The sequence below is a fragment of the Euwallacea fornicatus genome, chromosome 5, assembly GCF_040115645.1.
Source record: "Euwallacea fornicatus isolate EFF26 chromosome 5, ASM4011564v1, whole genome shotgun sequence".
NCBI lineage: Eukaryota > Metazoa > Arthropoda > Insecta > Coleoptera > Curculionidae > Euwallacea > Euwallacea fornicatus.
The window spans coordinates 3,189,182-3,213,268 of record NC_089545.1 but is presented as its reverse complement, the minus strand read 5'-3'; the positions used below and the strand labels follow the sequence as shown (position 1 = coordinate 3,213,268).

Below are 24,087 nucleotides of genomic sequence, written 5' to 3'. Positions count from 1 at the left end.
CTCGAATTCATAGGGTCAAAATGAAATTATCATTAGTCTATCGACAATGGACCCGCCGATACTAATTATTACTTATTTTTTTCTAAAAAAAACTCTCTTTGGATTATAAAAAACAGTTGCAAAAATACCAGAAAAAAGGATTTTCTTAATTTTTATAAATAAAGTGACAGTTTTTTTTTTAATCAAACGCGTGACTCAATGGGTTTCAATTCTCGACTAGTTACATGAAGACAGGTCCCATTATAAACGTCTCCCGTGTTAATCTTTTTATATGTAATTTTTAAAGAAAAATATTTACATAAAAAGTATAGGGTTTTATTCAAAGGTTTATACACACCAAATTTGAAATACACCAGGTATCTCAAAAAACCATGTGTTCTTTTTTTAAGTAGGACATCCGGTATATTGTTCTTTTGTTCGGTGGAGTTTTTCGTCCCCTTTTACACAGTTATAAGATATTCCATAAAAAAATACAAATTTTTTCAGCTATGGTTTTTTGAGATAAATTTTAGGTCCCAAATATTCTGTTTTGAAATATTTGGGTAAGAGTCTACACCTTTTATATAAAGCACCTCTCAAAACTTCGGTATAAAATATATAATCATAAATTTAAAATCCACCCAATACAAATAAATTAAGCTAAAAACAACATATATAACCGAGAATCCTGCAAGTGACAAAGTATTAAATATGTCATCTCATTACTCATCCCTCTGTCAGAGATAAGGAAGCATACCCCAGCTTTAATTACCATTGTCCAATGTAATTAAACTAGACGACGTAAATCTCAATTTATGTGCGTATTTAATTAATCCTCTGTAACATCCACAGACATACACAGCAAAGCTGTAAGATTTTTTTATATGTTAAAGCTGGTGAACCTATGGTGATATTCCCAATTAATTAAGCTCATCAGGTCTACGTGTAAACCAAATTGAATTCTTCTATGTGTAGTTTAATGAAGTACACCAATTTACCACATTTCTAAACGTTGATTAATGTTATGGCCGAGTCACATCAGGTGGACTGACAGTAGATAGATACATATCAATTTACTGGATGGGTACCTGTAAGTGACTATAGAATTAGGACTTCGCTACCGGTGTATTCCAAGTGTACACACACCGAATATTTTGTTTATCACGGAAAGTTCAATCAGTCGCAGCACTTTCAACTAGTCAGATCAAAGCGTCGCCGACAGAAAACGCCAGGTGTATTTACAATTTAGTCGATTACTTTGACTCGCTCTTATTAGCAGAAAGTACGTTAATAGTTACAAAACGAATAAGTCAATTAATGATGGTGATTAATAATCGGGACTGTTTAAGGCCTCATGATCGAGGAGGAGGCGGCCCAAGTGTTTCGGTCGTACTGTTACACCGTACATATTTAAAGAATATATTACCCTGTTAGGGTTACAAAACCAAAAATCGCGTATAGTTGCCCATGGGGACATTACCTTCTGACTGTAAAAAAAACCTAACTGCAAAGTGGATTCTACCGAACTGCAAATTTATTGACCCCAAACCTATAAATTTAAGGCTTAAAGCTTAATCCAACTTAATAGGGAGGATTTTCTCTAAAATATTTTCATTACCGTTCGTTTTTCATGCTTTTACCAAACAGGGTTCTATGGTTTAAGGGTCATAATTTGTGCATTTTTTATTCTAAACACACGAGTAGCTGAGAAGAAATGGGGTACATGACCCATACACCTATATAAATTATGTCATCAAGTTTGCCCATCCGGCGAAATACCATTCATATGCAAATTGGGAGCTTGCCCCTTTGGTCTATCAAACCATTTAGGGTCGAATTGCTCAATGGGGGGGCAATTAATTCGTTTTTCGGTTGGGTTCAAGCATAAAGTTCAATGTGAGTAAATAAATAGCAATCATTACAAATTTGGGTAGTATCAGCTATAAAGATAATAAAACTTTAATATGCATGGAACGTGCTAAAGCAAAGAACAATGGAGTCTGAAATATATGTATTAAATGATTTTTGGAGGTGTTTTATATGACAACAACGTATTGTTGTTTAAGGTATTTCTTGGGTGAGCCCGAATATTTATTTCAGTTTCCATTTGAACTAATTCACCAACACAATAATGGATATTAGCTAACGATGGTTTGGAGATAACTATCTCTAAATGTACTTTGCATAGATAGCATTTTTCCACTGTATTACTAGTCGATCATCCATGAATTTTTTGAATGTACTTACCTTAGTATCGTTGTGTATTTAATTGAAATGACAAAGTTTTCGACATGCGATTGGTATTCACAATAAAATTAAAATTCTTCAGTTCTTCGTGGTCTGCATCTGAAATTGAGATGATTTGGAGAAATAAATATTAACGATAAAGATCAATAAATTGTCGATTTGGTAACCAACGCATTCAAAACATGTGAGGAATTTATGATAGATGTATTGTTTTTTATTCTAATAAAGGTTAGTCAAAGGAACCGGCATGGCCATCCGTATCCAAATTAATACAGATATAAATTAGTACAGCTAGATATCGTCTAGATAGTTACTTAATTGCTAGGTAGTACGCATAAGATTAATACAGTGTGTCCGTTTGTGCAATTCAACCATCACTAACTCAGCATCCATAAAAAATACAAGCTCGGTTAAATTGAGATAAAGTTACGCAATTGAAATTCAAGAATATACTCTTGGAAAAATAGTAAAATTTCAATTATTTTCAGAGTTATTTGCAAAAAACAAAAATTTGGTAAAAATATTTCTATTTTTTCCCCACCTTTTTAGATAAGGTAATTTTATATAATTGATACTTTACCATTGGAACTATTCTCTTCCACAACATGACGACTTCATATTTGAGATACGACGTTTCTATATTCGACATTCATCATCAACTTTCTTTAAAATTAAATACATAATTTTTGGGAAAAAACGGACACTTATTTCTTAAAAATCAATTTTAAAATACACATATAACTGCCAGAAAACGACAAAAATGACAACAACTATTTTAATTTAAACAAATTATCCAATACAGCGTTTCCTAAACCAGTCTGTTTGTAAATTTCCTTCATATTCCTTATCCCAACTTCTGGATAAACGCTAACAATGCCTAACTTAATCGGACTCTTAAGTGGAATTTATTAAAAAAATACATGAAACAGGACTTTAAATATATGTATAAATGGAAAGCTAAATTTTATATTCGCATTAATGAATATCAGTGGCACACCATAAAGTCGCTTGAGACCGTACAAGGCGGCCTGACCACACTAAAAATATATGATCCTGTGGTGACCTGACTACTTCGTCTGCAGATTCTTTTAATTTACAGTCATGAAATTAACGAGCTTTAATCTACAATCAAGTTATAAAGGGGTCTGTAGAGCGCTTGTGATAAATGCGCATCAAAAATTTCTACCACGTGCCTCAAAATTTGACGAAAAAATCTTATTTTTTTAATATTTAATATAAAAAAAGCGTTATGCAAATATAGCATGCTCGTAAAAAGGCGAATGCCAAACTGGCAAAACCCGACTTAAAAACAAAAACCAAAAAGACAGTTCCTTAACGTGGATACGTGCGTATAGCACGCTATCGCCAGTACCCTTAAAGGGACATCTAGGCAATTATTTCCCGCTTTACATGCTTTGACTGTCCCATGAAAAGATATTTATGAGAACATGTACCGTGTGGATATCCTAGGGGATGGCAGTGTCTAGTAATATCCAAGGACGCGATGTTTAAATACAAAAGTGGTACTATAGGTACTAACAACTGTAGATAGCTTGATGCCTGCATGTGACCCAGCGGCGTTACATGTAGATAAGTAATTTTGAATGGAAGGTGAAGGTGCGGTTGCAGTGGCGCAACTTTGGTCTACATGTCCGACCAGTAGATACCTAATTTTTTTAATTTTCATTATTTAACATACACAGCGTGTTCGTTTCTACTCCCCACCCCGAATCTCCCAAAATACGCACGGCATGTGTTGAATAAAACTTCAAAATATTACCGTTGAGAAAATTTTGTATGATATAATTCGACCGCTCTCAGTTACTCCTTGCCGCCGGACCTGGGTAATATCTTAAACGGCAAAGGTAGGAGTAGAGCATGGGGGCAAGGGGTAAATGGCGAGCGCCATAATTATAAAATAATCCATTTTTTCACTTGGTAATATTTTTGACGCCTTTCAGCGATTTCTGAACATTGTACATATTTCATGAAGGTCAAGATGGGCAGCCCTGAAATGAATACCGTTTAAATGTGGAGCAGTACGGGAAAAGACTAGAGAATGTGTGCAGATATAAGATAATCGATCTCGACGGTTAGAGGAGTTACGTAGTTGCTTGAAGTAAAATGGCTTTGAAATACGTTAAATTTTAATTGTTCAACACAAATAATGTTTATTTTTATTATTTCCTAGATTTATTTCGTGAGATAATTAAAAATAATCGGTTCTTTCTATAATCAACTTTTTGCCCTCTATGAAATGGTGCTCTGAGATTTAAAACCCGAGGTTTCGGAGTTCGGTAACCATCGTCAATCCATTTTTTAAATACCATCATCACTCAAATAATCGAGCAACAACACAAAAACTGTCACTGTGCGTAGAAAGTTTTGTTGTTACCTAATTGGGAAGAATAAAAAGGAAAAAAATCAGTGAAAATTTAACGTGTTCCCTACTCACAATCAATCAATCAGAAGACAGCCACACCACAAAACAAAAATTTCCACATTTAGGTATGAGAAGCGCTCCCAACATCATCTGTCATGCTGCATTAAATGTAATCATGCCTGAGAAAAACATCCATATTAGGGCCTAGTCTAGAATATTGTGGTTTTAAATAATAGGCTTAAATTAAGTCGTGCAACGTGACAGTTGACAACCGCAGCGGCCTGTTTGGCCCTATTACACTTGTCGTAATCGTGTTAAGCTTGTCACTGCCTTTAGTCCTTGTGAGAATACTGCTTTAATTGGATCTGATGGGGGTCTTAATGAAGCATTAAGGTTTACTGCAAAGAGATGATAAAGGCATAGCTTAAATACATCTATGAAATATGACTAATTAAGTGACGATCACTTTTTTCATTTTTTCGTACATAAAAATAAATCTAAACGAAAACAAAATTACAAAAACTATTGAAAACAGTGCGTTTTTCAGCATTGGTATGTTAGCATTTTGCTATTACTTTGCAGAATACTACGGCTCCCTGAAATATCTCCAGGATGAAATATTACACCCTATATATGTACGGCATGTCTCTTAAAAAAATTAAAAGTTTTTTTCTGACACGTTTAAGTTTGCATACTATGTTACGTTAACTTATTACAGTTTCTTTTATAGTTCTGATTCTAAAGGGGATATCGACCATACACACACGTTTGGGGCTCCCTGTATAATGAGAGTGATTAGTTAACCCTATTGGCAACGGCACCTTCATCATAGTCTTCATTAGGACAGAGACTAATACGCATTTTCCTGCACCAGTTGATACCCATATTGACCCTTATAAGTTCTTTCCCCAGGTGGTACCCAGATTGTTTTCAGCGGCTATACCAATAAGCTTGAGACAAATTAAGCTGTTGATTTAAATGTAGGTTTAGGTTAGTTCGGATTTAGGTATCTATTTAAATGAAATTCATCGAATGCATAATGGGCACATATGGGAAATCGATTTGAAAAAGTCAGGTCCGTCTCGGCCGTAATGGGAGTATTGTATAATAGGTGTCTTGTTGTTCCGACCGATATTATACGAAGTGCGTGCTTTTTGGTGTTTAGAAATTAAGGATTGGGTTATATTTATTTCTAGTTGCTGAGGCGCAGGGTTTTAAACTAATAAGTTTAGGCACAATTTGTTGTACATGTAATAGAATATGGTGGATTTAAGTCCTAATTGCGAGCCTGATTGTATCTAGAAGTTATATCCATCGTTAAGGTCCTTTGGGAAACTTCAGTACTTTAAAGGCTGATTGTGTTTATCTAATACTGGAAATAAAATAAAGCTCCTGGCTTTTTATGTGTCAATAAACCATATTGAGGCTAAACCGTGGACATATTTATAGCTTAGAGGCGGCAGCAGTTTTAGGCGGTAACCGTTCTTAGTGATAAGGGGGCCTTTTAATTAAAAATTAACAGCTTTTCGTTCAAAGGGGGTTTAAATGCATTTATCCTATTAAAGCTCAAATCTGAAGCCTAAAGAATAATTATGTTTATACTTATAAGCCCAAGAGATATAGGGTCAGATAATTTGTAATAAAATGCCTTTTTAAGTAAGCAAAATTAAACGTTCAAGGTTGGCAGTATCATTAACATCTGTGAGATCCAAAGATAAACTTTGCGTAAACACAGGTAGGGCTTACTGCAAGTGTATTACCTTTACTTGTTACTGCGACAAGCCTGTTAAGTAGACTTTAATAAAACTGGTAACATATTTATCCCAATTTGAGCATGTTACACTACAATCAGGTATCAGGATTGGAAATTCACGATCCTATGTGCAGAACCGAACCTTGGGCTTCCCCAAAATAAATTTTAAATACATAAATGCGTTCCTGATGAGAGTACCTTAATTTGTAGGAAAATTTTTTATAAATGGAACAAATCACGTTCTCATGGGAGGTGCTTATTAACTTTCTTCTCATGTTATTCTTAATTGAATAAAACTTATGAACCGTTTCAATCTCCCTATTTGGGCATAATTGTCGTAAAAAAAGCAGAATATTTCACAGAAAAATAATAAAATTTCACGAAAATTTGGAATATTTTTCCATAAAAATTTAATAAATAAAATAAAACAAATGAAGCAGCTGATGGAAATGACGTCTTTGATATGTGTCATTCTGTCACTTCTACAATTTGGCCCGCCGCTCATTAGGCCTGCCGCTAATTAGGTCCGAAGTGTTCTCCAAAATTTTTTTCTCCCGATATTTAGTTTTAAGCGATTTATTGACCTCCAACTTAAGTAAACCAAATCAAATTCACCCTGCATGTATACCTTGAAACCGGGCATTGATTTGACGATAGGAGCCGTATAATCAGCTGAAAGAATCGATATTTTTGCACTGTTCCTCTAATTGAACAATGGAGGCATTAATTCCTGTTATTAATAAATTACAAGATGTATTCAATACCGTGGGCTCTGATGCGATACACCTTCCGCAGATCGTGGTGTTGGGATCACAGGTAATGTTGGTATTATCGAGGACAAATTTCTTTAAGTTTTGGTTATCTAACTTAGGTTCGAAGAGGTTTGGCAGTTAACTATACAGACTATAGTAGATAGTAATACAGACTTTGAAGACGGGTTCCTTTCTTAACAAATGCTGAATGTGAAAGTGATTTCGAATACCTATATTGTCACCGCTAAAGTTAGAAACAGAAAAATTGTAATTCTTTTGTTCTTATCTATGTTTGATCATGCATCTAACTTGAACAGCTTTCCTGATATCCATAAAATAATCAACAGGGTCCTCATCTCTGATACTATAGAGAAATTCTTACTACTATGTACTTTTAAGCATATAGAACTTATGATTCAAATAACTTGATGAATTTTAATTCCACTTAATATATAAATTTACTTGAAAAATTCCACATCACTTTCCCTTCATATAACTCAACTAATAAGGAAAATATGGGAGACAAGATATTTTATTGTTTATTTTATTCTGAATGCTAAAGAGCCAACATTTTGTTTTAGAGCTCTGGAAAAAGTTCGGTTATTGAAAGCTTAGTGGGTAAAAGTTTTTTGCCCAGAGGCACTGGTATTGTTACAAGAAGACCACTGATATTGCAATTAGTTTACTGCCCTATAGATGACAAAGACCATAGAAATGCTAATGATGGTAAACAAATTACAAGTCACCTCTACAGAGCTAGAACTCTTTAAATTTCAGGAACAGTTGACATAGAAGATTGGGGAATATTTTTGCACTCCAAAGGCAGAGTTTACAGAAACTTTGAGGAGATCAGGCAAGAGATTGAAAATGAAACTAACAGGATTGCGGGAAACAACAAAGGGATCTGTCCTGAACCAATTAATCTTAAAATATACTCAACCAAAGTTGTTAATCTTACTTTAGTAGATTTACCTGGAATTACCAAGGTGAATAAACAGAAATCCTTGTTGAGTATCTTTTAAAACAACAAACAATAGGTACCAGTGGGGGATCAGCCGCCAGACATTGAGAGACAAATCAGAGATCTCGTGATTAAATACACAGGCAACCCAAACTCAATAATTTTAGCTGTGGTAACTGCCAATACTGACATGGCAACATCAGAAAGTTTGTCGATTGCCAAGGATGTGGATCCAGATGGGAGAAGGACATTGGCTGTGGTAACAAAACTGGATCTTATGGATGCAGGTAATGATGAACCATTATTTTTGTTGAAATAAAGGAACCTTAGGTACATATTAATTTAGTATGTTTGAATATGGGAAAAGGTTTTTAGACTTGTCCGGACGGGATATAAAATCGAAAATATACACTAAATCTAACTCATCAAAATCACGTCGCATTTGCAGATAAAATTGTAATGAAACCTATATTTTTAAGGAACTGATGCCATTGATATTTTATGCGGTCGTGTGATACCAGTCAAGTTGGGAATCATAGGAGTTGTGAATCGCTCTCAACAAGATATAATTAACAACAAGAGCATAAAAGACTCCTTAAAAGACGAGGCCACGTTCCTACAAACCAAATATCCAACTTTAGCAGCCCGAAACGGCACTCCCTATTTAGCAAAAACCTTAAACCGACTCTTAATGCATCACATCCGGGATTGTTTACCCGATTTAAAGGTTTACTCCTATAGTAAAAATTACGCGAAGTTTTAAACGATTGTGTTTTAGACGAGAGTCAACTTGATGATGTCGCAATTTCAATCCCTAATGAACTCATATGGCGAGGATATATCAGATAAAAGCAAGACTTTGCTTCAAATAATCACAAAATTTGCCTCAGCTTATTGCTCCACTATAGAGGGTACTGCCAGGAATATTGAGACTACCGAATTGTGTGGTGGAGCTAGAATTTGTTATATTTTTCATGAAACGTTTGGCAGGACTTTGGACTCTATTCATCCTTTGGCCGGTTTAACTAAGATGGACATTTTGACTGCCATTAGGTAAATGAAGGCTTTCGGCCGATGTTACAGTTTTTTTGACAATTCTTCTTAGGAACGCAAACGGGCCACGACCCGCTTTGTTCGTCCCAGAAGTATCTTTTGAGTTGCTGGTAAAGCGACAAATCCGAAGACTTGAAGAACCATCCCTGAGGTGCGTTGAATTAATTCACGAAGAAATGCAGCGAATTATTCAGGTATTAAACATTTAATAGATTAATAAAAAATGGTGCATTTATGTCATTTTTTCTTTAGCATTGCGGCAATGAGGTGCAACAAGAAATGTTGCGCTTCCCGAAGCTGTATGACAGCATTGTAGACGTAGTGACGCAACTACTGCGTAGAAGACTGCCCACCACAAACTCAATGGTGGAAAATCTAGTTGCCATAGAATTAGCATACATTAATACCAAACATCCCGACTTTTACAAGGAAGTAGTGGCCGTGCCATCAATGATTAAGTCGGGAGAACCTCCAAAATCTGCTACCAGACCAAAAAGCATGTATGGGAAGCCAGCTTCCACATATCAAGCACATCCTGAAACCCAGAGTGAACTGGTAGGCTTTACCTAAATTTGAAAAATGTTATAGATTTTAAACCGAACATTTTGGACTATTATCCATTCATAGAATGCCACAAACTTCCAGGCAAGGTCCAACAGTAATCCGCAGTTGAACGATGGTGCAACAACATGGGTTTCAACATTAACGGGCATGCAAAACGGCACCAAAGAGACCGATGTAAATCACGTTAATAAACCACCGGATGGGCATTCAGAACAAGATTTGCGAAGCGTTTTGAGCCCTGATAAACCTGTCAACTTATTGCCGCAAGTGCCGATAGATGGCAGGCAATATAGAAATTTGTCATCTAGTGAAGAGCACGATTGTGAAATTATCGGTAAGACACACAGCAACGTACAGATTATTTCGTTGTTAAAAGTCGTCATATTGATTTTTTCAACCGATGAAAGGTTGTGGTCACTTACATCAATGTTTCAGAACGTTTAATTAAATCGTATTTCTATATTGTGAGGAAGTCGATTCAGGATACAGTGCCCAAAGCTGTAATGCATTTCTTAGTAAATTTTGTAAAGGATAATTTACAGTCTGAACTAGTGACTTGTTTGTACAAGGCGGATAACGCAGATCAGCTTTTGGACGAGTCAGAACACATTGCCCAAAGACGTAAAGAAGCGGCCGATATGCTCAAGGTAAAATTTTACTTTTAGACTATTTTCTACATTTTATTAATACTGAAACTGTTTTCATTCAATTTTAGGCCTTGCAAAGAGCAGCACATATAATAAGCGAAATTAGAGAAACGCACATGTGGTAAAGTCAAGTTCTATTTACAGAGTGAAAGCTTTGCGGTAGTGTTGTTGTGGATAAATACGACTGTAGTTTTCATTGAAGTCGTTCAATATGGAAATAACAAAGATCGATGGCTGCCATTTTTCACTACAAATCGGCGCGAAATTCAGGATCAGGCAGTAACATAACTTCTATATTTTAGACTTAAAATAGACGCATTTTAGCATTCCGTTCTGGAAGCATACCGATAAATATAACCTGGGTATAGCACCACATGGTGGATATTTGGTATATATTAAAATCGGCGAATGGCAAGAGAAAAATTGGTTTTCAGTTTGACGGAGTTAATACGTTGTTTGGTTTTTAATTTGTCGCTAATTTGCAGTCGAAAGTGACGACCGTTGTCAATAATTGATATAATATATTGAGTGACTTTAGTCTTCACCGGTACACCCCTGCACATGAGCTAGTCACTTCGGGGTGTGCCGGGTGATCAGCGAATCCTGCACTAGTTATTTACCTTACATTTATTATTGATCATTGTTATTTAATTCATTTCTATTATACATAAGGTATATACATAGGTATTTGAAATGTTGCGTATCGGGTTTTATTTTGATTAATTAGGAACCCTGCAACCACTAGTTGTCTTAACACCCTGTATTTAGGTAATAGACAATTTTTTCACCGGACCCACGTTTCTAGGATTTTTTTTTATGTATTGTAATAAATCTGCCCTAGAACTGTTGGATTGTTACTTTGCTAGAGTCCCATATAGAGTAACTACGCTTGCCCAAGCAACAAGTTAATCTCTAATTCAGACAAATGTTTTGTAAAGATGTTCTCAGACTTCCTACCTTTGAGTTTCAGGTGGAGTCGACTATGAAAATACTGGTTGTGGTTACTTTTATTATTGAGTGACTGTCATTGTGAGAGTGAATTTTGACCTACAACATAAAGAAATCTCTCAGACTTAATGAAACGTGTAATTTATAGTTTTGTTTTCATTTCAAAATATGCAAATGTTTTGCTGGTATGCCACTGTAAACTTGAATGTTGACTATAATGGAAAATATTGTTTACCAGATGTCCACGTTATGAAACCATTTGACGTCAGTCAAAATTTATGTTCAAAAAGGCTACGGCGCAAACCAAAGAGGTAAGTCCATAAAATTAATTGAGATCTCAATTTCCTTAGGAATTTTCAATAATATACAATGTCCATTGTCAAGACTTACCCCGAAAAAGTAGTTAAATACCTCGATAGATTTCATTGTTTTTTAACAACACTTTTTAACTTTATTCCCAAAAAACTGTCAGACAATTGCATTTTGAGACTTTAACAAATTTGCTGCTGTAAATGGACTTTTTTGTAGTTTCATACAACTAAGTGTAAAATTTGAAAAAATGTTTCTTAATAAATTAAGAACACTTCAGTATCTGTAGTGATCAGGCTTAAACGGTCCATCAATCGGCACCCCGATATATTTGGCCTGTTCCGGTGTCAGTTTAGTCAGTTTAACTCCCAAATGATCCAAATGTAATCTGGCGACTTCCTCGTCCAAAATCTTTGGTAACGTATGTACCCCTACGGTGTACTCTCCTGATTTAGTCCACAATTCAATCTGAGCCAAACATTGATTGGTAAAGCTGTTGGACATTACGAAAGATGAATGACCAGTGGCGCATCCCAAATTGACCAAGCGACCCTCAGCTAGGACGATAATGTGATTCCCATTAGCTAGCTCGTATCTGTCGACTTGCGGCTTAATATTGACTTTGGACTTATGATTTTTCTCCAACCAGGCAACGTCCACTTCGCAGTCAAAGTGACCAATATTGCAAACGATAGAATCATTGCGCATGTTCAAGAGATGATGACCTTTAATAATGTCTTTGTCGCCGGTGGTTGTCACGAAGATTTGGCCTTCCTTGCTGGCTTCATCCATTGTAGTCACTTCATAACCTGTTTATTATGTAGTAGAACAGAAAATGGACATTATACATTAGAAAAGTTTTACCTTCCATAGCAGCTTGAAGAGCGTTAATAGGATCAATTTCAGTTATCAATACTCGAGCTCCAAATGCTCTGAGTGATTGAGCACAGCCTTTGCCTACATCTCCATATCCAGCGACTACGCATACTTTGCCAGCAATCATAACATCAGTTGCTCTTTTTATACCATCAGTAAGAGATTCTCTGCATCCATAAAGGTTGTCAAATTTACTCTATAAGTATCACATTAATGGGAAAGTTCTCTGGAGAATGATAATTAAAATACCTTAGTAACAGAGTCGTTAACATTAATAGCGGGAACTTTTAGTTTGCCGTCCTTAAGCATTTTATATAAATTATGCACTCCAGTGGTTGTTTCCTCACTTAGACCTTTACATTCTTTCAAATACTGAGGATATTTTTTGTGGACTATATTCGTCAAATCACCACCATCGTCCAATATAAGATTGAAGGGTTTGCCTAATATTTCCAGATTAAGAAGTTTGTTTAGAAAAAATATGCAATGCAAGATAATGAGTAGAATTTACAAAAAAGTACTCATTGATAAGTAAGTTGACAGTAAACTTGTCTAGCATGTCCAAGACCCTATTTAGTGAAGATGGTACCAGGTTTAGTGTAATAGTACTTAAAGCTTACCATCAGGAAATATCAAAGTTTGCTCAATACACCATATAAATTCTTCATCAGTTTCGCCTTTCCACGCATAAACCGCAATGCCCTTTTTAGCCAAGGCAGCAGCTGCGTGGTCCTGGGTGCTAAAAATATTTGAACTTGCCCACTGGACCTAGAAAAGACACCCCAAACCTACCATCAGCAAAACCAATTGCATGTAAAAAAATTAATTAAAAATAATTAAATTTTGTTTTGTTTAATTATTATTTATCATATACCTGCAATTAGTACATAGATATTTCAAAATTTAATGTGAAAAATATTGTAAAAAATTCAAATTGATATATTGTCAATAAGGGGTCATAAAAACTTCTTAAGTATTTCAATCCAACACAGAAATAACCATAACGTTTATTTAAATAGTCGCATGTCTGAGTTACTTAAATAAATTTGGTAACAAAGAATACAGAGGTTATCAGAGAAACCATCCTATATTTGAATAACAATATGACTTGCACTAAACTATTGCAGTATGTAATAAGTTTCAGTTCTTGTGCAAAGCGATTTTCAAAAAAATAAAAGCAACACTTCTGATTATGTGTCTGATCTGATATATGTTGGCTTTCATATATCTATTTTTAAATATGGTTGTACTTACCTCTGCACCCAATTCAATAAGTGTCTCAATCAAAACAGCAGTCTGAATGGTCATGTGAAGACATCCAGAGATTTTTGCCCCCTTTAATATCTTAGAAGGTCCATATTTCTTCCGTAGAGCCATGAGTCCAGGCATCTCATTTTCAGATAAGCTGATATCTTTTCGGCCCCAGTCGGCCAATTTAAGATCAGCTAAACAAAAATTATTGTGATTGATTTCAATGTATCCAGACAGTAATTTTTTCACCATCTGAAGAGTTTAATTTAAGATCAATGGAGTGGTTTTTGGGAAGGTGTCTTGTTAAAATATCTTGTCTCTATGAGGCCAAGGCAGGAATGAGTTTTTTGTCACTCAAATTTTTATTTCATAAATATTGAGCACAGGACTCCGGAAACCTTAGAATTTAACTTCAATAATAATTAGGATGGGATGTCCTATAAAATTTGTAATACCCTGTGCATTGAAACAGCTTTAAACTGTGTTTATGGATACAGACAAACATACTATGCAGTTTATGTATTTATGCAAAAATATGAACAATAGCTAGGAAATGTTTGTGTGCAATTTCCTACATTGTGTTACATGAACTTTATGTTGCGTTATATATAAATCTTTGAACCAAGCTTCATCTCCCATTTAAAATAATACGTAAAAAGAGACCACTTACCAACTTTAAAAAGAGGTTTTGACATTATTGAGTAGGTATATTTTAAGAACTGAAACAGGGAAAATTTATAGAACACAATCACTTGATGGCATGAACTAAGAAATTAAACCCGTTAGTGCTACACACTGCTTTTATACTCAAATAGATAAAGGAGAATTTGAATGAGAATAAGTATCCTCTGATCTTAGCAGCTCCACTGTTAAAAGATTTTTGTTGAAAAATCTTATTAAGGAAACAGTAGAAAAATACTTAAATAGTTTAAACGAGAATAAGTGAACTGAGTGCTAATCTACTACTGGAGTCCCAATTTCCTAAAATTTCTAATCTGAGTTCTTATTACCGACGACTGTAGCCTAATAAAAACAAATTATAAATAGTCGCCGGTTACAGTTAGCACATGTTTGAAGGAAGGGAGTGCGGTAAAGAGAGGTTACATTAGGTACCACGTGTTATTAGGGAGGGAGAGTCAGGTTACATCAGATACACCGTGTGTCGGATCCAAGGCTAAATTCGTGAATTCTCGTCGTTATTTCGGCTGTCAGTTCTGACTGTCAAAAAATCTCGAAATGTCTTAACCACATGTTACCGAAAGATAATCTATAAAGCACCTAAACGTGATAAGAATGACCGTTAAAAGCGAATCGATTCAGATTTAAAGAAACTGGCATCTATAAGAAGACGATTGATAGGCGAATTTTTATAACTGTAACGGTAAATATGGACACGCCGGAGCGTCGTATTTGGTCGTCACTTTTTTGAGAAGTTCGGTTGTCTCAGAAGTTTTTACAGAGGTGTTACAGATTATCCCTCGTCTAACATGTAAAAAGGGCTATTTAATCACTCAGCTTGGAACTTTACTAGGCTAAATTGGAAAATAGATTTTATACAGTTCTAAGAAGCAAATGTAAACGCATTTTCTTTCATTACATACTTTTAAAAGGTTTGAGTTTGGTAATATTTGCAAACTTTTGCTAATACTAAAGTAAATTGTAGAGCGAACAAACTACCGTACTTAGTACCAAAATTTATTGATCTAATACTTAGCTGATTACTTTGAAAAACCTTCCTAGAGGCAGTTGAACTCTTTAATTTCGATTAACAATAATCATTCAATATTCTCATATACTAGATCAAAGCAAATACCTAATTGACTTATAGAACACCAATTTGAATCATTCAAACCGCTCACTCATCAAAATAACAGTTAAAGCCGTCCAACCAGTAAATGGCCTGCATCCACTACCCTCCCCGGTACTATCACTGTATTGTTCCCAGCAATACCCTGACTTATAGTATTGTTTGATCACGTTATCGATCACATTAATTCTCAGTTCTTCGTACACCTTCTTTGCTTGGGACTGATAAGGTCCTTCAATGCCACTATAATGGTAAAGGGCTTTAATAGCCAAAAAATTTATGTTAATCCAAATCTGTCCCCTCCAATATGGAGGATCGTGTTCGGTGTTGCGTTTCATATAAAGAGGTGAGGTTTTGGACAGAGAACGAAGCCCGTAGTTGCTCCACATCAAATTGGGGTCTCTTATGTCAGAAAGGATTTGTCCTAATAATATAATTAATGAAATATAGGCGTTGTTTATGAAGAGATGTTACCTAATTTCGCAGAAGTGGGGTCTAAAAGTTGAAGCAAAAAAGGGAATATGTTAACATAACCGAATACTGAGTCCACCAAGCGGTATTCTGGTTGCTTGAGTACCTCCCTCACCATTTCTAAGTTTTGGTTTTCCTGCCTTGGCAGAGGTCGAGGTCGTATAAGTCTAATGTCATCTGTGTGCAAGCCATAGTCAGCATACCTAAAGCAACATTAACGTTGCTCCAATAATTTCAGAAACCTCTCAATTCAATTATTATTCTTACTACACTAACCTTTTTGAAAAATTCGACCAATGCAACCTATTCATCAATTCGTTGTCCATCAAATAGTTTGCAGTTTGTTTGTATTTGCTATAGGATTCCCTTCCTAAAATGTACGCCAATCGAGCCATTGTGTTGGATGCCATAGCCATCCAACAGTATAGATCAATATGTCGTTCAAGATCGGAAGGATGCGAGGCCCTATAAGATACTTTAAGTTTTATAAAACAACACAATTTTCTTCCTTGCTAACCGTGGATAGTCGTCCAAGCCCGACGTTAAAGTTTTAGGGTTCAATTCTCTATTGGTTAAAGAATCACGTCCCCTCCACCTATAAGAGCCGGCAACTGGACCCATTTGTGTCGTATTGAACCATTGATACCAGGCCTAAAAGTAAAATCTGTCGGTTCATTGCGAGACTAGAGATGTTCCTTTTAGTGTAAAATCGAGTTAGCAGTATATTTTAGTTTATAATCTTCCAGCAGTGAATTCATCAGCAATACTCTATTTTTAAACATATCTTGATTAAAAGCAGAAACTAAAATTCAAATGGTATCCAAACGCGAACTAACCTGGAACCACCCTCATAAGTGTTACCCTTAATATCTTTGTTAAAGAAAAATTCCGATTGAAGACAATTTATTAACAAATCAAATCGTTAATAATCTTACTTGCAATCTCGGATACATTCTTTCCAAATGTTCTAATCGCTCGTTGGTTAAATCCTCCTCGTACCTATCCAAAATAAAATGCAATGTGAGGAAAAAGGTGGGCGGATTGGCGTTGGTATTCCTTTGCACCACGAACTCCTTGGGTACTTTAGCCAGTGCTTCCACACCCAAAATTTCCTCTCTTGGAATCCATCCTTCCACATTCATTAAATCAAACCAGTAACCCATAATATCCAATTGTAAATCCAGATCCCATTGGGAGATTAACAGTCCGTGAAATCCTTCATCCCATAAGAAACCTCTGGGAAAAAAGCTGCGCGATGGTACGCCTGTGAAAAGTGGAGCTTTCCAATAATTGACTGGTTCCTCTGTGTAGAAACTTTGTACTAACGAGGCACCGTAAAAGTAGCCAATGCCACCGATCATGTTGCTCAAGGCTGATTGCGCAAATTTGATTTTATCTTCTGAAAAACTTCAAAAAGATAAAGTTTAGAGAATACATGACAATACTTATAAAACGTAAATATTACCCCTTATGTTTTAAGCCGAAAGTGTCTTCAAATCGTTGGTTAAAACGGACTTGATGCCATTCTAATGCGTTCGAATAAGCTTCTCCCATCAATTTGTCATGTCTATTGACCACAGACTTTGATTCATAAACCACATCCACAGAGAAAGGTAATTTTGCAGTCACCTGTGTGGCCACAAAGTTAGGCTCTTTCTAAAAATTTACAATAATTTACAATAATAATAATGTAGATCAACATTACTTTATGGTCTTCCGGCGAACGCATTTCTCCCGCTAAAACAATTCTCTTGGGAGATTTTGAGTCGGTTTGAGCTAACCTTAAAGAAGATATCACAGTTTCTTTCAGTAAATGAAGTCCTGGAGCGACAGTGCTTAGAAACGACTCGTGGTCAACATTGCCTTCATTCGCGAACAAGGTCATCTTAAAGTTACCTGTTATGATGAAAAAGTTGTTTAGGTAGTATGTAAATGAGGTTTACTATTACCTAAAGTAGAAGTAGCTCCTCTGATTCCAGTTATGTCTGTATTGGAATTTGTTGGAGAAATAAATCCTTGAGTTTCACTATCCAAAGCAGTGTACCAAATTAGTGATATCTGCTCGTCTTTATGGACTAGCTCTTTGTATTGGGGCTAAAAGTTTAATTAAAATCTATTCTTAAACTCTTAGTTTTAAATCGAAAATTAATACAACTTTATAAAGGAGCATTATTTGAAACATGCATATTGTAAAACATACAGGGCATTAGATTTTTTGTTTTTTTATTTGCATTTCTTAAAATTTTAGAGATATATAGGGTGTCTCATATAAGTGTGAACAGAATTCTACCACTACCTTAAATGGTACACTCTATATTTAATCTGTTATTGATGCATCTGCATATTTACCAAAACTTCTGCTGATATTCTGGCTGTCCATTCACCTCCATTGTCACCTCCTAGTCTTTTAACAAAAGATGTGGTTAATTTGAATGGTCCATCTATAATTTTCTGAATTCCAAAAGTGTTGCCATCATGCTGCTGCCATCCATATGAATCCAAATTATCACTTTGTTCACACCAATGCCTATCAAATGAGAAATACAAAATGCATTTTTTTTTCTTAATATATGCTATTCCAACTTATTACAAATCTTGTGTACCTGTGAAATGCAAATATTTTGTCCTTGTATAAATAATAAATAATGACAGTAACCAAGTTTCATAAATTAATGTAATTACAAATTCCAAAAAATTGACAAATTTGTTTTGTTATTGTTTATACAAGGAAAAAATACCTGTATTTCATGGGTACATAAGATTTGTAATAAATGGGAATAGCATATATATACTCTATATATATATTTTAAACTGCATTCTATGGCATCCCAAAATTTTTGATAAGGTTGAACAGCATATAGGTGTAGTAGTAAGTGTCCCCAAATTTATTATTTCTTACTCAAACACGATGAATTAAATATTTTGTAAAAATGTATGGTAACTAAAGTTAGAAGTTTCCAAACAATTTACTTGCATTTACGTGTTGTTAACTACATATGCATACCTAATTCCATCACCACCAGGGCCTAATCTACCAGGAAAATACCACATTAAGCCTGTGACCAGAGATTGGGGATCTCTTGTCTTTAGACCAAAATATACTCCAGGTCTGTAGGATCCCCAAAATTGGTCAGGTACCTGAAGGCCAGTTTTAACAGTAACCTGCAATTAAATTAAATAGACATAACCATTGCCTTTACTAAGAATAAAATGAGCTTTGTGAAAACCTACAATTGGGGAAATATAACATAGATGATAATAGATACTTAGTACCTGTTATAAATGTACACATTGTAGGACTGTGTATGACAGGTTATTGACAAGGGGAGGTGAAGGTTAAATAATAACATACTGGTATGTAATATTCTAGTATCATACAAAATCATATTGGTAACATAGCAACACAACATACCCTTTTGTTGTCATAAGGAGTGTTCACTCTTGTCTGAAGATACCCCATAACACCAAAAACAACTGTAACTCCTAAAACTGTAACGAAAGCTAGCTGTTTCCAGTAAGCAAAAATACTCTTTGGTTGGGGGATTTTGTCCTTATGAGAACTGCTACCATTGCTGCTACTGCTGTTCCTGCTTTTAGTTTCTTTGTTGGTTTCACTTGCATTTTTCCGCTGCCGTGCCATATTATTGACGTGGTGTTTTCGAATATGCGGTTTCCTTTAGCATTTCATTTATTTTAATATCTATCACTTCACAAATATTTTAAAATATTGAAAATATTTTATTTTGATAAGATAACAACTGAGGTTAGGGTACGTTGGTTTGACTTTGACATTTATTTGCGTTTGACAGGAAGCAAAACAATATATTTAAATGCGGATTATAGACTTGCAAAGTTTTTCATCTATGATTTTTTTTATCTGTGAAAAACTAAGAATTTTCTTCGTTTACGCTAAGAATCCGTTTACTGCATTATGTTACTGCAAGCATAAATTGTACAAACTTGAAAGTTGCTTTACCACACGATTGCAATAAAGCCGTTTTATCACACGCTTTCATTTTATCGCACGTTCGTACAGAAAACTTAGACCTTGTTTAAGACAAGTAAACAAACAATAAATGTAAATATAAATAATTTACAAGTGATAAAAATTTAGATGAGGAAAACATGGTGAAAAGTACGTATAGTGTTACTGAGTATATATTAGCAAAACAATTCTATCCTTCATGTTATCCACATGTACTTTCCACAGCAAGACAAAGAGAAGATGGGCCTCCTTGCGGAACTGCCGAACAGCCGGCTGAAGAATTTTCAGTTGAGAAAATCCTTGATAAAAGGACGCGAGAGGGAAAAGTGGAGTATCTCTTGAAATGGAAAGGTTACAGTGAGTGAGTCTAATTCGATTGGTACTTTTATTTTAAAATTTAGCTAGAAAAAGAACACTGACAAAATGGGTGCAATTATGCACCTGCAGAATGAGATTTTCCTCTCAATTAGTCCTAAAATGCTTAAACTATTTATTTATTCAATATATATCGATTTTGACTGATATTTCAAAACCAAATATAATTTTCTGCTTAATTTTTTCAATCATCACCTTTGGTTTGTGGCTACATATGCTCAATGTCATTCTTTATCAAACTGTAGTAATCAATTACATATTTTTCAAAGTTCAATCACTTAGAATTGCTGGCCAGAGCAAGAGCAATTAAGACCCTGCAAATTTCAGCGATGACAATACCTGGGAACCTGAGGATAACTTGGACTGCCCTGACTTAATCTCTGCTTATGAATCTCGATTTGAACAAACTTTAGCTGATGCTGAAGATAAGAATAAAGGGAAGAATGTTACAGAAGATAACAGACCTAGAGGTATATTAGCAATCTAATAATAATAATTCACAACTAGATTTATTGAGTATATCCTACAGGATTTGATAGAGGTTTGGAGCCTACAAAAATTGTTGGAGCAACAGATGCAAGTGGTGAACTCCTCTTCCTCATGATGTGGAAAAATTGCAAGGAAGCTGACTTGGTTCCTGCAAGCCAAGTAAACCTTAGATGTCCAGAAATAGCTATAAATTATTACGAAAGTCGCAAAATGTGGTTCACAAAGGAAACAGTTATTGAGCTTGATTGATTAAGGTCAGTTTTCATATACAGGGTGATTCAAAAGTCCTTTATTTTTGCATTCTTGACAAACTTCAAAACTGACAAACTATTACCAACCTTGCATTTTTAACTGGAACACCCTGTATATTCTTCCCTAGAATAGAATATAGAGGTAGAATGCAAGTTGAGTTGCATATCAAAATTGCTTTGGAAAATAATGAGTGTGGTTTAATTACATATTAGGTTTGCGCATTATTGCTGAACTTTTTGTTCTGTGCTGCATTTGCTGCACTAGAGTATTCTTTATCATAAATTTGAAAGAATTGGATATGTCCTTTATTGTAGTATTCAAATTTAGTACAATAGCATGATGAACTTGCTACTCTAGGTATTGATGTAGGACATTTAGTTTAGGACATTTGTCATTGTCCACATTGTCAAGAATGTACAAAAATATCGAATTATTGTTTATTTTACATGCAGGTATCACCAGTTTAAGGGAAAACATAAAGATTATGCAAGTGAAAGAAAAACCCCACAAGGTTTAATATGTCGGTGGCATATTAAACGTTGTACAGTTTTTCTTTCACTTGCAAAATCCGTATGTTTTCACCTGAACTGGTGATAACTGTATACTCTAGTTTATCGTTATGTTAATCTGAGCAGGTATATAGAAGGTGCGCTTTTGTAACTTCGCCTTTCTGGTATCTTCCACCAATTCGTTTTATTTTAACGCATTCCTGTATGAAAAAAGCTCACAAAAACAATCTGGAGTATATAACTTAAAATACATGTCTCTGATAATGAGTCTTAAGAACCACTTAATTTCAATATTAATCCTGACTACTTCATTTTACACAAAATAAAATTCGCATTTACATTGCAAAATGTTACACTTTATTTTAAACATAGAATCTACATCCCTCCAATTCATCTGTATATACTGTACTATCATGAAGGGTTTGAGTTTAATTGTTTATAATTTAATATTTATGGCACAACTTCGCTTTTAAAAATAAAGCCTCGGTTACAATCTAATTTTAATGTCTCCCAATTTTACTACTCCAAAGAACGATCTTCCTTGCTCGAACACTGTGTAATGATTGCCGAAAATGTCTTCTAAACTTATTCTGTCATTCTCCCCAATATACTCAACTCCCGCTGTATAACAGGTATTCCCTTTCTGAACTCCTACTCCAGAATGTATCTGAACAGTGCACTGCAGAATCGCATTATTATTTATGAACACTCTATAGCCATTCGAATCATGTTCATCTAAATAGTAAATCTAGAAAATTATCATATCAGTATCTTACTTTAAGCGTTAGTAGTTTTGTTCAACCTGAGCATACACAAAATACATTCCGGGTTCTTTAATGGTTAAATACCCATTGTCAAATTCAAAATGGGTCATCATACCGGACCTTTCTACCCAAAGACTTGGTTTCCAATCCACAAAAGTGCGATGAGGATGCCTCAAATGTCCATTACCATTAAAATTGTCATGAGTACCCAAAGTATAAGAGGAAGTGTCTCCGTTTAAGTGTATGGAAAGCAGAGGCTTAATTCTGCCAGTTCTTGGATGCCTTTCATCCAAGAGTTGCATTCTAACACGTGATTTTCTGGTTATTACTTCTTCATCTCGCATAATTGGGAATTCTGCTTCTGACGAAGCAGTAGACGTATAACCCTAAATAATAATATTTCATAAATTGAATTCATAAATATCAGACGTGCGAACATTAGAGTCTGATGACCTATAATTGGACTTCTCAATCACATGCGTCAATGAGTATTTAGTTTCATTTACTTCAGGTTTATAAATACTTCCTTTATGGCCTGTTTGAGACGATTGGCTACAAATTCAATGTGTTTTACATATACGGAAATGTAAATTATTAAACAAACCTTGGGGAAGGATCACCTTTTAGGTCATAATTGTGAATCCTATTGTCCGCCTGATCATCTAAGATATCTCTACGTTCCCTGGTTGAGGAATAATGTTTTTCATGTTGCTGAAAAGGGTCACAGAATAATTAGCATATCAAAATATTAGATTTATTTCAGAGAGTATATGATGCTATTTTCTAGTGGTTTTACTGGATATCTTGGTCAGGTCCGTCAAGATATGAGCTAAAACGTTTTGTCGTAAATACAAGCAGGTAATGATCATTTACGTGTAGATCGCTCGAAAGGAAGATATTACTTAAAGCAGAAAGCCTTTTTTCGGTCAAGGCCATTCTTCTTTTGGCCCATGTTATATTTAATAGCATTTGATAAACTTTATGTCATTGATTCTACGTTTGTCTTTAATGTTTTTCTATAGATCCAAGAAACCATTCTTATTACACCAAGGACGTGAATAAGCAAAACCCTAAGGACACCCAAATACAGATCGAAACTATTTTCAAGGTTTACGCTTAATTGGCGTTGAAATCTCCACCCTTTTTATAATTTGGTAAATTCTTTTGTACCATATTTTCTTTACGAGATCCTAACTTTAAACGTGACCACCCTATATCAAAGACAGGAAATAGAATTTCCTATGATAAGTACAAAATTTTAAAAAGTTTGGCGAGTTATAATAACAAATTAACATACAATAATAACAATTAACAAATGACTTCTTACATTATGTTGACTGCATTTGGCAATATAGCTCCTTAACTCTTCGACTTCAGCTTTTAGTGCGAAAATCCTATAGGAGTTAAACATTGTCACGGAACTCAACACTAAAAAACATACTACGTTGACGGCCATTAAGGTGTTTATGTGCATTTCTTGCACCCGGTCTTTCATGGTGACTACTCTCCGAGAGACTAAAGCCAGGCTGCGGTCAGTACTATCTGCAATATTGCCTCGCTTATCTTTCGGTCAGCTCATTTGATTCGAATTAATTTTGGTTCATCTTTTGTTAATGTTTACTGTTGGTTATGAGACAGAGCTCGGGTTCAGGTTCATAGAATTATTATTATGGTGCTTTCATTTCCTGGAAGAAGGGTAGTGAAATATTGCC

At 35.0% G+C, this 24,087-nt stretch overlaps 5 protein-coding genes and 1 long non-coding RNA gene across 7 annotated transcripts; 2 read left to right on the top strand and 4 right to left on the bottom strand.

The window, feature by feature from the left end:
- Positions 1 to 3,096: 3,096 nt before the first annotated feature.
- On the bottom strand, positions 3,097 to 6,794 carry LOC136339419 (uncharacterized). The gene is made up of 3 exons (XR_010732138.1): positions 6,370 to 6,794; positions 4,682 to 4,788; positions 3,097 to 4,621 (listed from the first exon to the last, which is right to left on the bottom strand). It is a non-coding gene; the product is annotated as an uncharacterized lncRNA (long non-coding RNA).
- A 46-nt stretch (positions 6,795 to 6,840) lies between these two features.
- On the top strand, positions 6,841 to 11,038 carry Drp1 (dynamin related protein 1). The gene is made up of 11 exons (XM_066282658.1): positions 6,841 to 7,178; positions 7,696 to 7,840; positions 7,892 to 8,100; positions 8,152 to 8,362; positions 8,555 to 8,802; positions 8,854 to 9,128; positions 9,181 to 9,322; positions 9,381 to 9,683; positions 9,774 to 10,026; positions 10,128 to 10,339; positions 10,408 to 11,038. Exons 1-11 carry the CDS (start codon positions 7,077 to 7,079, stop codon positions 10,462 to 10,464), a joined length of 2,157 nt encoding a protein of 718 aa, XP_066138755.1. The 5' UTR covers positions 6,841 to 7,076; the 3' UTR covers positions 10,465 to 11,038.
- A 665-nt stretch (positions 11,039 to 11,703) lies between these two features.
- Positions 11,704 to 14,978, bottom strand: Ahcy (adenosylhomocysteinase). Its single transcript, XM_066282659.1, has 6 exons — positions 14,394 to 14,978; positions 13,727 to 13,917; positions 13,093 to 13,240; positions 12,722 to 12,915; positions 12,461 to 12,668; positions 11,704 to 12,405 (listed from the first exon to the last, which is right to left on the bottom strand). The coding sequence occupies exons 1-6, from the start codon at positions 14,416 to 14,418 to the stop codon at positions 11,873 to 11,875; spliced, it is 1,299 nt and encodes a 432-aa protein (XP_066138756.1). The 5' UTR covers positions 14,419 to 14,978; the 3' UTR covers positions 11,704 to 11,872.
- A 424-nt stretch (positions 14,979 to 15,402) lies between these two features.
- On the bottom strand, positions 15,403 to 19,786 carry GCS1 (mannosyl-oligosaccharide glucosidase). Of its 2 annotated transcripts, XM_066282656.1 has the most exons (11): positions 19,414 to 19,786; positions 19,006 to 19,163; positions 18,351 to 18,528; positions 17,951 to 18,095; positions 17,707 to 17,897; positions 17,467 to 17,657; positions 16,937 to 17,408; positions 16,519 to 16,652; positions 16,278 to 16,466; positions 16,005 to 16,204; positions 15,403 to 15,954 (listed from the first exon to the last, which is right to left on the bottom strand). In XM_066282656.1, the coding sequence occupies exons 1-11, from the start codon at positions 19,639 to 19,641 to the stop codon at positions 15,566 to 15,568; spliced, it is 2,475 nt and encodes an 824-aa protein (XP_066138753.1). In that variant the 5' UTR covers positions 19,642 to 19,786; the 3' UTR covers positions 15,403 to 15,565. The 2 variants fall into 2 exon arrangements, with proteins under 2 accessions (XP_066138753.1, XP_066138754.1); XM_066282657.1 differs by lacking the exon at positions 19,006 to 19,163 and having other exon boundaries at positions 19,414 to 19,560.
- Positions 19,787 to 19,861: 75 nt separating this feature from the next.
- LOC136339417 (chromobox protein homolog 1-like) lies at positions 19,862 to 22,109 on the top strand. Its single transcript, XM_066282662.1, has 4 exons — positions 19,862 to 20,136; positions 20,212 to 20,347; positions 20,689 to 20,831; positions 20,891 to 22,109. The coding sequence occupies exons 1-4, from the start codon at positions 20,127 to 20,129 to the stop codon at positions 21,097 to 21,099; spliced, it is 498 nt and encodes a 165-aa protein (XP_066138759.1). The 5' UTR covers positions 19,862 to 20,126; the 3' UTR covers positions 21,100 to 22,109.
- Positions 21,946 to 24,004, bottom strand: egr (eiger). Its single transcript, XM_066282660.1, has 5 exons — positions 23,703 to 24,004; positions 22,980 to 23,086; positions 22,813 to 22,927; positions 22,414 to 22,761; positions 21,946 to 22,359 (listed from the first exon to the last, which is right to left on the bottom strand). Exons 1-5 carry the CDS (start codon positions 23,868 to 23,870, stop codon positions 22,099 to 22,101), a joined length of 999 nt encoding a protein of 332 aa, XP_066138757.1. The 5' UTR covers positions 23,871 to 24,004; the 3' UTR covers positions 21,946 to 22,098.
- Positions 24,005 to 24,087: the final 83 nt, after the last annotated feature.